Below are 17,148 nucleotides of genomic sequence, written 5' to 3'. Positions count from 1 at the left end.
GAGGAGCCTCCTCTGCTTGAATCCATGGAAATGTTGCACTTTTGCCTGTAATATTCCACTGCATGACATAAAGTATAATCTATTTTCATGGAGAATGTTTAGAAGTATGGGTTTAACGCTCTATTTGAATAGAACCAGAAAGTTACATACTGTTACTTTAGATACAAAATAATGTAGTAAAATATTTGAGCGATGGCTTTGCTGTGACTTCTCTCTCTGTAAAAGCTGTGCATACATATATAAAATGCATACATGTGAATATCATTGTTACTGAGGCCAAAAGAAGTGTGAGCGCTAGAAATGACCGAATGAGCTGCTTTTCACCATTTGAAAATCAATTCCACTGATGCTTTGTAGAAGGGATCTTTTTGTACTTAAATGTAAAGGAACTAAATCACTTTTTGGGAGGGATAAAATCTTGTTTTTTATACAGAATGAAAAACTGAAACTGAGTCATGTTTTATTCATGTTAATATCGTTGATAATAGACTGTATCGTCATCCGCGCTTCAGGATTCCTCCTTTTCACAATGTATTTTTTTCCATCAAAACCTTACATTTTTGATGGAAAACCTTTGTGGCGCACTTTTATATTCTTTTTTTTTTCAATTTCACATTTTGAGTTTCTCGCCACATCCAGGTGACCTTGGCCTCCCGCTGTGCCTCTTGTTTTGTTGTCATTTCTTTGTCTTTTTTCCCTCTGATCCGGCACTGTCAGAGGAATACTGATGTTTAATCCTGTAGTAGTGGAATACTGTGGGGCGCGGCGGCAATTTAAGAAAATGTTTGGGATGAAATTTGGACGGTAGTAAATTGAACCCAACTTTTTGTCATCATTTTTGTCCTTGATTTGTCGTCTTTCACTTCAGTGTTTGGGACGAGCTTGTATTACAGCGCGATTAACCCTTATGAATTCATTTGGTGAATTCAGAAAATGAAAAATAAATTGAATTGGTGAAAAGTCCCTTGTAGTATGAAGTCAATTACTATTTATTATGCACAAAGAATGTCTCTTATTTAGAAACATTTAATATTGCTTTTCTTTTAATTCACTTGTGTCCTTTATCATAGGTTTTCTTTGACACCACCCCCTGAAGGAAAGGTTTCACAGGTCTTTCCTTCTGCTGCTGTCAGACTCTACAACAAATACTGTTTGCCCTGAACACGTGCAATACTGACTTAACCATGTGCAATACTGACTTAACCATGTGCAATACCGTCATTTTCATGTGCAATTAGTCGTACTCACAAGCAATTCATTTTCATGTGCATACAACTGATGTAAATAAGTGTTTTGCTTACTTACCATTAGTATTAGTATTATTTAGTCTTATCCTAGCATTTTTTTTTACTTCATTTTATTATTTCATTTAATTTGTATCTTTTAATTGTATTTATTTTTCCTCCATTCCCTATTAAGATATGAGAGGAGTTTTGTTAATAAGAGTTTTTTGTTTTGTTTATAAGGGCTTACGGAGTAAGAGCTGCTTTTTTTTTTTTTTTTAAACTTATCTGAAACTTATTTTTTAAAATATATTTATTTTCCCCGTGTGTGGACAATAAAGTATTATCTTATCTTAACATCCAGACAATAGCAGCAAAAAGACTTTAAACCCAGTGATATTGACTCCATATTTTATTAATTTTATTACAGTATACAAATATATCCACACACACAATGACAAAACCTATGCGTCGTAAACATTCACCGTCTCCACTTCTTCTGTGGCGTCCTTCAGTGTGTGTGCTGTTCTCTTCAGAGGCCCTTCTGGTGTCCTGGTGTCCCTGTCACACTGCAGCACTGCCCCCTGGTGGCAGTCTGCTGCGAGGCCCGGTCCAGATGATGCAGAAGGAGAAGCAGGATCACAGTGAGAAGCAGAGAGCTCTGACATCAGGCTGCGAGCCGCCCACAGGAGCGTATTGCACGGGTCGGGTCCAGCGTAGTGTGAGGGGAGCAAGCTCAGTGTTACAAGCACAATTTGGACTGAGAGATTTCTTTGAGCATGTTTTTATATCTAAGGTTCAAAAGACAAACACAAGGTTCCACTGTTCACAAACCATGAAATCTTCAAGGTCCGTGGTCACATTCTGCTTGAAATTGTCACAACAAAGACATAGACCACCTCAGTAGAAACGATGTACGGTCAGTATTGTTGTTGTTGTTGTTGTTGTTGTTGTTGTAGTAATGGATGGCCAGTGTTTCATAGTCATGTCTCCACAATACTGCCGCGCCAAAGGTTCAGACTCAAATACAAATGTTTTAACGATACTTAGGATCATTGTGTATGGAACACTAAAGAGCATCAATAAAATATATATTATTTAAATATTCCATTCATTCCAACTGAAATGTTGAAGACACGCCTTTTATTTAATGCAACATTTCAAATGTAATTCCTTCTTATTTGAATCTCCACCAGACTCTGATTGTAACACTGAGTTTGAAGGGAAGAGAGCTTAAGACAAAAAAATGGAGGACAAATGGCTACAGGATGCAGTTAATCAAGTAGTAAAGGTCAGCTCCATTACATTGGATGTAATGTACTCACTGATTGGTAAAATCTGCATATTCAACAACCTTTAGCTCATCACCAATAAAAATCTATGTAAAACATCTAAGACCAAAAGAACATGAAAACAAAGTCTACAGAGTAGCAGAGGCCGCTCCCGTCCTCCTCCAAACTCAACTGTCCCAGAGCACTGAGAGCGCAGTAGTGCAACACTTTGTTTCAGAAGAAATGAGTCAAGTGGATGAAGACCATGGCCAAACACTGGACAATAAAGAGCATTTCAAAAGGGTGAAGAATAACTTAGTAAAATAATTTGTCATCTTTAAATGTTGAACAGACACTCAGTAGACTCCACTCACCCACAGTCTCTGCAGTAAACACCATTCAACCCGACACAGTGGCTTTTGGTTCTAATAAACGCAGAGTGTCTTGTGCAAATGTGACCTTTGACCTTTCTTTGACACTAGTTTGACCTTTGCAGGCTCTCCCTGTGAGGCTGAATGAACTTAAAGGCAATATTCAAATAAGGCCGTCAGTGTGGGCGGGGCTCCACTCTGAGCTACATTCGTCTCTGATGACAAAGAGAACATTTTAGAGTTTTACAGTGAGATTAGTGCTAAGACGTCAACTCGCTGTGCAGCGCTATTTCTTCTTTTTAAATAAAGATTTGATTTTGGATGAGGAGCGCTTGATTCTGTCCCCGTTGTCGCAGGAGTCCTGGGAGGAGGTGCTGGGCAGCTTATGCTCGCGCCCCACACTGCGTCCCTCCGAGTCCAGGGAGGTGAGGGAGGGGTAGCGGCCCACATTGGGCAGCATGCTGGGGGGCAGCTGGCTGAAGCTGTACGACTTCTCCAGGAGGCCGTTGTACATGCCTTTGCCGCCCTGAGTGGGCGGGGCACTGTGAGACTCCGGCATGATGCAGGTGAGGTCGGGGGAGGGGCCCTGTGCAAAGGGGTGGTGCTCCAGGGCGGGGGAAGGGCTGGTGGAGGGTGGGCCGGAGGGGCTGGTGACTGGAGGGGGTGTGGAGTCCCTGCTGCTGCTGGACGCGGGGCTGGACGCTACGGGCTCCTGGCTCTGAGTGTACAACATCATCTCCTCACGGGAGATCTTCCTGTACGGGGTCTCCGAGCCCATGGAGCAGGGGCACTGGTACGGCTTCCGGCTCATGGAGCTGAGCGAGTCTGTGTCCGAGATGCCCTCTGGAACCGCCTCCCTGTGCACACATGGACAAGAGTTAACACGCAGAAGGTGTTTAGGCCTGACATGATGTTCACTCTCATGTGTGATGAGCCAAATCTAACTTCTCTGCAGTAAATGTGTACTGAACGCAACATTTACTCAAAAACTGTTAAATAGCAATGTCTCACTCAACTTTTAATATTTAAGTCACTGTGCTAACTCAGTAGGTCCCGCTGGAATTCTAATAGCTTTAAAGGAACTTTGAATTAAAAAAAACAGTGATGACTAAAAGCATTTGTACAGAGGTAGACATAAGGGTTCAAGAGCAGTAACTAGTCAAGTCCAAGCACCGAGTCTGAAGTCGCTGAAGAGTCTGAATGATGAATGAATGATTAAGCAGATAATTGACTATGAAAAATAATTGTAGTTGTATTTTAATAAACATAATCTGGACTATGCAGACTCTAAAACACATGCAAAAAGACCTTTTTATTCCAATGACAGTGGCATTATTAAATCAAAGTACAGTGGGGTTTCAGCCCTTCCCAAGTCATCAGTCATTAAGTGTGAGTCACAAGTTTAAGTCTGGAACTTTGAGCTTTAAAGATCCCATATCATACTATTTTTCCCCATTTCGTAGTCTGCTCTAAGGGTATATTTGATACTAATAAGTGTTAACATAAAAGTTATAAAATATCACCCATATCTTGCACCCCGCTCACAAACCCAGAAATGCAGACTTAGTTTGAGATTCGCCCCCACCCTTGCGATCTGCCTCCCCCGCCCTGCGTGTTACAGGTACAGCGTGCTTTCGCTGCACTTTACAGGGATGACGCGTCGCTGAGGGTAGGCCCCGTCCGTCTGCACATCCGAGGAGAAGGATATAGACTGTACTCTCGCTAAAGACTGCAGGAATCAATCAAAAAAACACTTTGGGTACATATATGAGGCACCAATAGCACTGTAAGAAGGTTAAAAAGGTCGATTTTGCATGATATGGGACCTTTAATCCCTGAGTGAACTGACCAGAGTCACCTCCAGCGCCATGATCCCCCCAAACAACCCTCAGACCAGAAACCACACCACACATTCAGAGAGCTGGGACGCATATAACACTGAGCTCATCTCCAAAGCGTCTCACTCCACCACGGTCACCACCACGGTCACCACCACGGTCACCACCACGGTCACCACCACCACAGTGCCCACCACACGTCACCGCAACTGAGGCTTCTGGGTAATCCACCTGTGCATGATCCGGCGAGCAAAAGCATCGGACCTGGGGCGGCGGGAGCTACGTACCCTCTCCTATCTGTGCTGAACACGATGTGCTCGTCGTCAGCCTCGGGGTGATAGGAGAGGGTGGAGCTGGCCATGGAGAGCAGGTCGGGGTCGGGGGAGAGGAGTGAGGGCTGCTGGGACGAGAGGAGGCTGCGGCGCGAGCGACAGATGCTGCTGTTCCGAGTCAGAGGAGGACGCATCATACTGGGAGCTGGGACACACGGGAACACACAGGAACACAAAGATACTTGATAATACCGCACTTTAAGGATTACGTGGAGTTAAAAGCTATGGAGTGTTCAGATTAAGCGTGAATAAAGTACAAAATAAGGAGGATTAAAAACTGCAAAGTGACTCGGCAGGGAGTTCATTTATATTGTCAGGGAAAAAGACAATTTTTACAGCGGATTTTTTTGCGTGGAGAGAAATCTGATCATCAAAAATCCCCAACGACACGTCAGTTTGTCAATGGATTTTTAGATTAACTGTATTTGGAAGACAAAGTGCAATGAATTTTAAATAACTCTTTAAATCTTCAACATTTTCTCTTTTATGTTTGTCTTTGCCACATGAGTTTGCGGTTTATTTGTATAATGTTCCTTGTCTAAACCTGCACAGGCCTGAACGATCAAAGAAATCAGATTACTCACACCAGATGTAACTGGTCACATGGCATTTCAAGATTCTGAGAACTCCAGAAAATCACTTTTCATGAGGGAATCCAACAACATTTAAAGTGCATTTGGCAGATTAGACATCACATTTCACTAAAACATAGTGAAAGTGCATTATGTAGGATTATGGCATTTCTAACCCTACAGTTGTTGAGCACGAGTAAATCCTGAGGTAACGTGGATTTGAATAAGTAGTGGGCAGTACTGGCAAATATGATTATGTCAATATACTTTTCATCTCGATAACGATAGTCAGAGGATATTGGGGCAAACGCGTCTTAAAACTTATTAACTGAGCTATAATTATCAGACAAATGTGAAATGTCTGTCAAATGAATCACCAAAGATAAAATATGCCCTTATTTTAAAGTTTCATTTTTGTTGCATTTTTCACTATAAACGGACTTTACATCTCTTCAAAACAACATTCACAATATAATTCAAATTGTAATATATTGCCCAGTTGCACAGTAAAATGTACAGAAATGAAAAATAACAAGGTAAAATGCATTTTAGAGTAAAATAAGTTCAATTCAAATGAGATTTAAGATCCTGATGAGATGAAACAATCCTGCAATAAAGTTCTGCTAACAATGCTAGCGTGCCTTAGCATCAGCCGTTTCCTGTCCAGAGTAAAGCGACGCTTCAAAGTGGATTATTAGCTAAATGTTGTGGACTGGGAATCATTGATTTGCAAAGAAAATACTAATGGATAAGATCAACATTTTTACACAATTTTCTACTTTTATTGTTGGATAAGGATTTCTTGGCCCGTAGGCCTTAGGAAACCGCTGATTTGAACTCTGACCCTGTGGCCACGGAGCAATGCGTTACAACTAAATATAAAACAATCCATACACTTATTATGCAGCCTCCTCTAGATCTTAGGCCAGTTTTGGCATTACATTTTCAATAATAGTATGAAAGCACATTACAGAGCGAGTTCTGAGAGAGCGTTCCAATACTCACATGTGAACTGCTGAATGATGGGAGGCGTGTCCTCGTCCAGGTCGTCCACGCCCCCTGCGATGGGATAGGGCGGCACGGACACGCGGGGCATCACCACCCAGCTGTGGTCCGAGTACAGGCTGGCAGTCAGGCTGGGCAGTCCAGAGTTATTGACCACGGGAAAGCCACACAGCTTCTCGATCTGCTGCCAGCGATGGAGGCGCTCGCGGAGGCAGGCCGTCACCTCCGACAGGGACTTCCTGGAACACACAAGAGTTACTCAGCAGGGATTTTACCAAGAGTGTCGGGATCCAGTAGTACTTTTTACATTGCACGGTACAATGACAATTTCTGTTTTCAATGCAACAAAATTGACAAATGTAAATCAGGGAAGGGATGAATCTCTGCCACATACTGTATAAGATAAGATATTCCTTTATTGTCCCACATGGGGAAATTTCATTGGTGCAACGCAGGTAGATACAGAGGTAGATACAGAAGAACAGATCACTTATAGGAAGTCTGAAAAACACTTTCAGTAGAAGATCTCCTATAAATAAATAAAAACTCCCATAGACAAATAAATAAATAAATACCATTGCATGTGATCACGACAGTAATTGCACATGAATATGTGTCACGACAGCACATAGATTGCACATGAATTTCACATGAATTCCAACAGCAATTGCACATATGACAGAATTGCACATCAGTATTAGGTTAGGTCAGTATTGCGACGGGATAACGTGACGATCTCCGGGTAAGACGACTGTTCTCCGCAGTTTCATGAGTTCCTCCTTTGTGGAAACGCGGTACGGCGCCGGCCGGGGGGCGGGGCCGGAGCCGGGGGGCGGGGCCGGAGCCGGGGGACTCTGAGCCAAAACACATCGCAACGACACGACGAAAACACTCAATCCAGCCGAATAAAGTCAAAACAAGTTAACTTAAAGCGATTCCAGTGCGTGTCCCGATCGTTCGTGAAGTTCCTCTTTCATATAAACGTGTATATAAACGTGTACCGACGACACGCCGTACTTTAGCGCGGCCGGAGGGCGCGGGGGGGCTCACTCGGAGCTAGCTCACGTCACAACAACACAACGAACGCAACGAAAAACGCTCAAATCCAGCCAAAAAAAGTCAAAAACAGTTGAATTAAAAAACTATTCCAGCGCGTGTCCCTATCGTACAGTAAAGTATGAGCCAATCCATGTGAATAAGTGAATAAAAGTGTAGCTTCTATTTTCACAGCGTCGATAAAAAACACAAACAAAACTATCGCAATTGCTCACAATCTTGGACCGTTCTTTCTTTTCTGGTGAAAGAGAAACTCACTTTGCTTCGAGAATCTTATGGTCCACTTCGTCCAGCGACGAACTGTGGGCCACGTGAAGAGTTCCAAACACTGAACCCCTTTTCTTTTTTATTTTCTCTGCCTGAAATCAGAATAAAATAGATTATACATAATACAACAACAACAACAGCAACAACAACAACAACCATAGTTTCATTTGTAGCACCTTTTAAAAGTCTGAAAAATGCATGATATTGAGACAGACTTGAGTGAGCGATATGACATTACGCAACACAATTTTCATTTGATTTGAATCACAACTCTGTATTTCTTTATATCAGGGTTGAAACTAACAATTATTTTAATAGTTGACAAGTCAGGGATTATCTATACTGTACACTGAGTTTAAAAATACATTATCAACCAAATAAAGGTGGAAATATGCTGACTGAAGGCTTCTACACAAATATTTTTAATGAATATAGTGTATTATTGCTGCAACTCAGAAAGTTGTCTTCTTTTTTTTTACATTCTGATAAAATAACACCACTGTCTTTCATATAAAAAAAGGTATTTTTGTGTTTTAGCTTCTGTACAGTTCAGACAAATATCATGATTATCAAAAGTCTACAAGTATTTTTTATTGTCGACTAGTCACTATGAGACAATTGTCTGTTACAAACCTACTTTACATCGTCTTTTAAAGGTAACCAAAGCTATTATCTGTTCCTAAGACTTCACGCTCAATATTTGACTATATTTACCGGCATTATATATTAAACGTGAGCATATTGAATGGGCAGTACCTCATCTTTGGCCACACAGAGCTGGAACTCGGCGCTCTGCTTCTTGATGTTGTAATACTGCACCTCCACCTCGTGCGTGAGCTGCAGCCACTTCTGCAGCGCCTCCGGGACCGAGCGCTCCGACTGCATCTCCTTCTCGGCGCGCTTCAGAGCCTTGCGCACCTTCACAGGACCAACACCACACGTTAGACTCTAGCGTGGGGCAGACGGTCAAGCCATGCACCGGGGACGGGCCAGGGACACACACAGACTTGGTTTTAAAAGGAATGATCAGCTCAAGAGTCACATGCAAGTCGTCCCATGCAAGAGCGGACACAACGCCATACGTGTTCTTATTTGACATCAGAATAAGAACACTTTAACTATGTAAAAAACAGTCAAACGTATTCACATGTGCTCATTTATATAGTAGTCAAATAGTAATATTTCAGAAAATAAATTGCAAACTGTATCATTCAAAAGTGAGAAGCATATTTCAACATGCGATGAGATTTGCAACATGAGATTTGACTAGCAAACAGTTAATAATAATGTGTTAATAAGCACTAGTTATTTGTTAGACAATTACTAGCATGTTTAGATGGCTTATGTGTGTTAATAAACCATGTACACAATGTCAAATTTCACTAAAACATAGTGAAAGTGCATTATGTAGGATTATGGCATTTCTAACCCTACAGTTGTTGAGCACGAGTAAATCCTGAGGTAACATGTGGATTTGAATAAGTAGCGGGTAATACTGGCAAAAATGAATATATCAATATACTTTTCATCTTGATAATGATAGTCAGAGGATATTAGCTCAGACATGTCTTTAAACGTCTTAGCTGAGCTTTAATGATCAGACAAAAGTGAAATGTCTGTCAAATGAATCACAAAAGGAAAAAATATACCCTTATTTTAAAGTTTATTACATTTTTTGTTTTCATTTAAAATTTTGTGGTAGCATTTTTCACTATGAACGGTACACTCAATATTCAAACTTTAAATCTCTTCAAAAGAACATTCACAATATTATTCAAATTGTTATATATTGCCCAGTTGCACAGTAAAATGTACAGAATAGCATGCATTAGCATCAGCCATTTCCTGTCCAGAGTAAAGCGACCCTTCAAAGTGGATTATTGGAGTGGACAGTGGATTAAGTTTGAGTACTAATAAGCTGCATCTTAAACTATTTTACAAAAACTCAAGTGATATATGCCAGTAAATGCCTTACAAGTGCTGATAAACCAATAACTTGAGCTTATTACTGCATTATAAATAGTCATTTAGTTTACCTAAATGTTTTCTTTGCCATTAGCCTTCAAAATCCCCCTAAACATAATGTTTCCAAAAGGCTAGAAAGAGATGTATCATGTTTCAAACCATTAAAGTCAGTGACACGATAGTGCGGTCTCACCTGAACGAGCTCCTCCTCTGCGTACTTGAGTCGGCTGAGCTCGCACTCGGCGCCCTCCCTCAGCTCCCTCAGTCTGTACGCCTCTTTCTTCGCTCCTGTGATCTCGTCCCTCATCTTCTGCTCCAGGTTCTGCTTCTCCACAGCCACGGTGCGGTTCTCCTCCTGGGCCTTCTCCAGCCTGCACCACCACCGACCAAGAATTCATCGATTAATATCACGGCAAAACCAGAACTCGTTAATACCTCCTGCAATAACAAATCCGTGTCTACACTGTCCCTTCATTGCGGTCAGAAGGGTAAATATGACTAGCGTGTGCCCGTACCGACTCTGCAGGTCCAGGAGGCTCTGCTCGGCGTGTTGCAGGCTGTCCAGGTCCTTCATCATCTGAGAAATGTGTACTTTACTGGACTTGTTCTGCACGTAGGCGAACCAGCAGCCGCCCACGCCGATCACTATGGAGAACATCAGGACAAAGTCTTTCATCCAGTTGTGCTGCGCACCTACGAGGAGGACGCAGAAAAAGCCACGTGAATGATGAAACCGATGGATGAACTGTGGTAGAAGTTGCGGGGAGTACTTACGCTGAGGAGGACCGAAAAGCACAGCATCCAGCGCTTTTAAAACTAACTTTTGTTTATGCCGCTGGTCTAATATCTTCAGCTGCATCGATAAAAAGGACGGTTCATTTGCTGCTAATCTAAAATAATGAGGAAACACATTAAGGATAGAATTAGCATCAGTGCGCATGAAACCAACAAAAAAAAGGTATGTGCGTTTTAATTGGAAAACAACATCTTGTTTTCACTGCCACTGGTTTGTTGATATTTCAGACAAACATTAAAGATATAACCAAGGAATGTTCCACAGTATAGCATTAAATGTGTACATCTCCATGAAGACAAGTACGTGACACCAAGTTTTACGGTATTTAATCAATAAAACCACGTGTAATTGAATAAATACAGGACATATATGTTTAGCGTCATATTGTGGAAAATTCCAGTTGAAGCAATAACATCTCCATGGAGACAAGCAGGTGGCAAACCCAATAGTGCACCTTTAACTCATGAACTAATGACTAGTATGTAATGTATGTTGCAGTGTACACATACATAATACATCACATGTGCTCCTGGTGACAATTACAGCCGTTTCAATATTTCTTCCATATAAAATCTAATTCTCAACCGTCAAGGTCAGGTCGCTCCATGTGTTACAGGCATCGTCCAGTAGTGGGCAGCATTGTACAAAGTAATACAGCACATATGAGAGAGGATGCTGAGGAGCACAAACCGAGGTAAGGTGTTCCCAGTCATTCTGAAGTCCCTGAAGTTCTTCTCGTACTGAGGCAGCTCCACACACTCCTTCAGCCACTGCACCGTGTCCTGGTTCGTCCAGTTATGCACTAAAACGACAACGATCAGCATCACACCGGCAGAAAAGAAGTGATACAGCAAAACGAACTGTGTCATCATCATTTCTTACAAAACGTTAACCAACTGCTAGTAGCTGTTCATTTTCGATATTGGAAGACTCAACTAAACACCTTCGTTTACAACACAATAAAATGTAAAATGTATTTGTTTTGAAGGATTTTTTAATGACGGCCTCAGAAGTGAATGAAATATCCATGAGGTCTTATTATAGATAGAACCTATTCACTTCATATGTGAAATGCATGTGATTTTTTCCAACATTTTATTTTAGAACTCATTATCATGCACCTGAGTGGGCTTAAAAGGGGCACCATGAGCTGAAGTTTAAAAATCATATATTGCAAGTCTTTATTTTATTGTATATATGTTTATTCATTTCAATCCCTAATAATTATAAGTCCAATATTTCCCCAAAAAGGTTCAGCCCAGCTTGGTAAAACGTAGTGGCGTGAGCTTTTGTCTTTCAAAATGCAAGATAACACTTATGCCAGGTGCACTTTTCTACATTTATTTCTAGAGAACCACAAAGTATATATGAACCATGAAGAAAACAATTAATGGAGTAAGACACAACCCAAAAAGATGCTGCATATGTGGGCGTTTACAGCCAATCCTTGAAACATAATCCACTTCTTTCATCATCTTTAAACCCTGTTCATTTAAGACATGGCCACACCTGTGTCATGTGACCATGTTTTATTACACAACGCTGGCTAATGTCTCAACACGAATAATAATGCCTGTAATAACAAATGCCCTGGTTGTGTTTAAGGAGTGATTACCTTCAGAGGCCTTCCAGGCTCTCCACAGCTCCTCCACTGTGATGTGCTGGTCCTCCCGGTGCAGGACGCTGTGCTTGTTGGTTTGCTGTTGCTTCATGTCTTCTATAATGAACTAGAAAAGATAAAACATAAATAGGCGTTTCAGGCGTGACAAAATGTGAAAACAATAAGATGTTCAGTAACTAACTAATGCATAATATAAAGATTCATGTTAATTTATTGGCTCGTTGGTTTAGGTATAAAAAAGCATCTGATGGTGCTTTCTCAACTGGTTCATGTGTATTCAGCTTCATGTGTGTGTGTGTGTGTGTGTGTGTGTGTGTGTGGTCAGGCAGTTGGGGAGGTAGGCATCTTTTTTACTTAACAAATAAAGTTTATTTGATTGATTGATTGATTGATTGAAATGGTCAAGACCGTAAAGAGTGAAATGAGGGTGAAGAGGACTACAACTTTGCACATTTTAAAGGGGACGTATCATGATGTTGTGTTTTGATTGATTCATGCAAGTTTAAGTAAGAGAGATATGTATAGATATATGTGTAGATATGTTATGTCATGTATAACCTTCCAGTTATTGCAATATTTATCTTAACATGGATGGAGCATTAGCAGAAACTTTAACAAACAACAATCCAACAATTTATCGTGCAGCCCTTGTTTCAGGATTAGCATTTTCATTTCAATCCAAACTTGTGAAAGCTGAAAGAACTGGCTTAAGAACTGGCTTGAGTTGAACTGCCTGAGAGGACATACACACTCTTCTTTTCTTCCTTTTAGGGACTTTTTGAAAAGAGGAACAGAGCGATCATCATGGTGGGGGCACTTCCACCTGTGAGTGAGTGTGTGAGTGAGTGTGTGAGTGAGTGTGTGGACTTTCACTTTCCGGATGCCCCCCTCCCGGAGCTTGAAGCCAGAGAAATCCCCTCCAATAGAACACCACAACCACATCAGTGAGAGAGAGAAAGAGCAGATCAATGGCTGACCACCAAGTGCTTTCAGTGAGGCCTGGGCATAAACTATGGGCCTGTCCAAATTTACACCCAACGGCCATTCCCACCAAACCGGGTCATTCTGCCATAGCAATTGGCAGAATACACAGGCTGGTTTCTTTGTCGGAGTTGGTTGTAACAAAACGCTATGAATCTATTTAAATGTATTATTTACCGTTGAAGCGTGATAAAAAAGATGGTAAAACATAGGGCACCTTCCTCCCAGAGCAACAATTAAAGACCATTTCTTTGTTAAAATGTGTTGAATTGGGGGTGGGCAATTTTTATTTTTTTATACATTTTTGACTGGTTACAAAAACTAATTTGAAAATTAGGTAATTAAACATTTCTCTCATCCTGGTCCATATAGATACATATTCTTACTACTAAATATTCAGAATTTAAGTATTTTTTGACTTATCTATACATTTATTTTGATTTGATTTTCCAATAAAGTTAAATATTAAGACAACAACCAAAATAGTCTTTTCAGTGATTTTCCTTTAATACGGTATAATAAACAAAATTAGTATATTCCTTGTCTTTATAAACTGTCTAATAAAGACATGAAAAAAAATGGCATTGCTTGAAGAAGAAGAAATACAGCAACAAAATAAGAAAATATGTATATACTGTATTTTCCAGACTATAAGTCGCACCAGCCAAAAAATACATAATTGAGAAGAAAAAAAACATAAGTTGAAAATAACAAATAATATCACATACAAGTCGCTCTGGTGTATAAGTATAAGTCGCACCCCAGCCAAACCAAAGAGGTGCGACTTATAGTCCAGAAAATACAGTATATGCTTACCACGAGTGAGGAGTGAATTAATAATAGACTGTTACGTGCTTTAGGGGTCTTGGAAATCATTATGACTGTAAGTAATGATAAGCGGCTGACTTGATAACGCAGGAGTGGACTGATAAACAAGGAAACAGTGAAATGATTCTACTTTGGGTGAGCTCACTGCGCACACGGCATATGATAGCATTGTTTTCCTGGTCAAACAATAGTCGCATTGATAAAGAGAGCAGAAAGTATCGCTCTAACTGACACTTTTTTGCAGTTGAGACAATAGGTGCTGCAAAATATAAGTGGAGCGATACAGTGTTCAATGCAAAGAGCGCATTCTAACGGCACTTTAGTTTTGACATGGAGCATAGAACGAGAGGCAAGAGCTGAAATTATTTTATCTGTCACAGAAAAAAAATCCCACAGTGATCAAGATGGTGTTTGAAAAAGTCCTTGGAGAAATCACTTCAAGCTCATATAATAACAGATAGCATCACAGTCACTGCCAATGTCAGGATGATTCAAGAGTGAGAAGTTATAAGCTCAGTTCTTTTTTTAATCCAAGATCTCACTAGGGCTGTGTTCAAAATATCGATACGGCAAAACATGTAATACTTTACTAGAATGTGTTCCTTATATTTCTATTTGGATCAGTTGGTTGGATGTATGAAGTTATTAGAGCAAAACGGATTTATAAATAAGTGCTTTGTGAATAAACATGAAATTTCATACATTTTCTTATTCAGAGTAAAAACATTACCCATTTGGAACATTTTTAAGACCCTTTTTTAAAAAATGTTTCGGGATACGTATTGTACTGAGGGAATTGTATCGGAATATACAAGTATCGGGATACGTATCGTATCGTGAGGGCCTTTGCAATACCCAGCCCTAGATCTCATTATGATGGAGAAATAAGGTGGACAACTACACATAGTTTTTTTTTAAATCAGAATAAAGGCAATGTGTATAAAATATGCAAGTAAGTCCAGTGGATAGTAGGCAGTAGAGTGACAATGAGTGGTAGAATTATGGGCCGCCCAACTCATATGTTTCTTTGCGTTTTGTGGCCTCATTTTGGTCCATGAAGCTTTTGTTGTGCTCAAACAAACTTCATATGGCAAAATGTAAACTGTAAGTAGTTTCTCCATTGTTGCTCCAACTGTGCAGAGCTTAGCCAGTCGCTTTGCTAAACAGCAGTTGGAGATTTAGGACACTTCAACAACAACAATTCATTTCCTCAACAAACAAACAAACAAACTCGGAAACATCTTTTTAAAGAGAGAACAATTGTGTGAGTGAAATCACTGCAGGGTTCCTGTTGTTTATCTAGGGTTTCCTCTTTTAGATGTCAGATTCAAACTAAATATTAAACATACTTTTATATTATCAGACTGTAGCAGCGTTCTCACATTTTAATTGTGTTTTGAGTTCCTACAGAAGAAAATTGCTGACACTCATTTTGACTTATATTTTTACCACTCACTGTTAAAAGCCCTAATGTTGTGATGTCACCTGCATAAACTCTATAAAGTCATATTTCAGCATGATTGTGAGTAATTAGCACAGTCTTTTCAAATGTATGTTTTACTACACTAATGGAGCTGGTGTTAATTCAGCCTTGAATGTCTGCAGCCATCATCCTCCTCTTCAGCTCACCTGCTCCTAAGCCTGTCTCAGCGTGACTCCGCCCTGCTCCGCACCTCTCCTCATCCCTTATTCAGACAGCATGTTCCCTCATGCCTCGCCCCACAGTGGTGGCACCTCCTCTCCATCTCCCCCATCATCTCAGCTCCATAGTCTTCAAATACATATTTTCTAATGCCCTTTGTTTTGTGCTGTCTGAGTCTCTGCAGGATGAAATGCATGTTGGCATTTCTGTTGGATATATTTTGATTAGTGTTATTGGAAGACTCCACAAAATATTGAAATATATTTTCATCAGACACCCTTATTTGGCAGTCATAATTCTACCAACAAAACGTTATGTGGGTAAGAGTCATCAAGGGAAAATAGGAGTCTTGAAAGTCATCTAAGCTTGTACAGGACCCCCTCCGATGCCTCAAATCAAATTATGGTGAATTATGAAAATACAAGGATCTCATTGGGTCAAAAGATGTGTTGGTTTTACATGGGATCACCAAATAGAACCACTGTGTAAACCTACATAAACTGCATGCAGACGCTAAATACTGCTATTTAGGAATGGGACAAGATCTCGTGCCACAAACTCTTGCGAGATAAAATGACCAAAAGATTGTGCACACATAAAGAAAATTAATATCATGAGAATTTTTGCCCCATGTAAATTTGCCTTGGACAAAAAAATGTTATACACCTCTGGAGAAGCTTCAACTAGTTCCAAAAAGCAGTGCAATAATGACAACAACAATGTTAGAATACACAATTGTGGCCCTTTGATCATTAATATAAGAATAAAACATCCCGTCCTGTTCTTGTGGACCCAATCTCGTGCTGCATCTAGTGGAAACGGTGCCTTCCCATCCTTACTTCTTTTCTATACAAACCTCGTAGAACACTTACTCAGCACGTAATTAGTCTTGGTATGTCACACATTTGTTTTCCAGACCATATAGTCCATTTGAAGGTCTAGTGAATCCAGACAAACACTGCTAATCGCTGTAACACAGAGGCTCGGCTGACACAAAGCTCATGCTAATGAGGACGGTAGCTGATGTAAAGCCAAGAGCCCAGTGTCTGCAGTGCTGAGTCACTGGAGGGACCACAGCGAGCGCTCAACTATTCCAAGTCCTGTCAGGAGAAAAGAGCTTCAAGGACATTCACAGTCAACAGTGAAGGAATGTATTTTTCTGTTTTATTTTTATTTGAGTTCTAGCTTTTCGTATTAGAGGCAATGGTGGCCCCCAAATAGTCTCAAAACCAGCTTGTTGGTATTGGCATACTAAATACTTTCTCCCACTTTTATTATGAGCATTATATTGTTGAAAAAAACAGCTTGACTAGCTGTAATTTAATGTAATTTATTTTGTTATTTAAAATGTATTTATACAGGGAAAACTTTAAAATTATA

General features: G+C 40.3%; 1 protein-coding gene across 3 annotated transcripts in view; it reads right to left on the bottom strand.

Annotated features, from left to right (window-relative positions):
- Nucleotides 1-1,633: 1,633 nt before the first annotated feature.
- The window catches only part of stim2b (stromal interaction molecule 2b), a 41,138-nt gene continuing 25,623 nt past the window's right edge, over nucleotides 1,634-17,148 (bottom strand). For 2 of the 3 annotated variants that reach the window (XM_072458574.1, XM_072458572.1), the window contains exons 3-12: nucleotides 12,312-12,423; nucleotides 11,387-11,498; nucleotides 10,675-10,790; nucleotides 10,416-10,593; nucleotides 10,094-10,271; nucleotides 8,692-8,883; nucleotides 7,927-8,027; nucleotides 6,613-6,851; nucleotides 4,991-5,180; nucleotides 1,634-3,722 (exon numbers count right to left, since the gene is read on the bottom strand). In XM_072458574.1, the coding sequence (XP_072314675.1) occupies nucleotides 3,152-3,722; nucleotides 4,991-5,180; nucleotides 6,613-6,851; nucleotides 7,927-8,027; nucleotides 8,692-8,883; nucleotides 10,094-10,271; nucleotides 10,416-10,593; nucleotides 10,675-10,790; nucleotides 11,387-11,498; nucleotides 12,312-12,423 (1,989 nt within the window). In that variant the 3' untranslated portion in view covers nucleotides 1,634-3,151. The remainder of the gene's footprint in view (nucleotides 3,723-4,990; nucleotides 5,181-6,612; nucleotides 6,852-7,926; nucleotides 8,028-8,691; nucleotides 8,884-10,093; nucleotides 10,272-10,415; nucleotides 10,594-10,674; nucleotides 10,791-11,386; nucleotides 11,499-12,311; nucleotides 12,424-17,148) is intronic. The other variant, XM_072458573.1, reaches the window with a different exon arrangement.

This window comes from Eucyclogobius newberryi, unplaced genomic scaffold, assembly GCF_026437365.1.
Source record: "Eucyclogobius newberryi isolate DKJ021-1_F unplaced genomic scaffold, fEucNew1.0.hap1 SCAF_22, whole genome shotgun sequence".
NCBI classification, from domain to species: domain Eukaryota; kingdom Metazoa; phylum Chordata; class Actinopteri; order Gobiiformes; family Gobiidae; genus Eucyclogobius; species Eucyclogobius newberryi.
The sequence above is the reverse complement of the archived record's forward strand: the minus strand, read 5'-3'. Positions and strand labels throughout refer to the sequence as shown.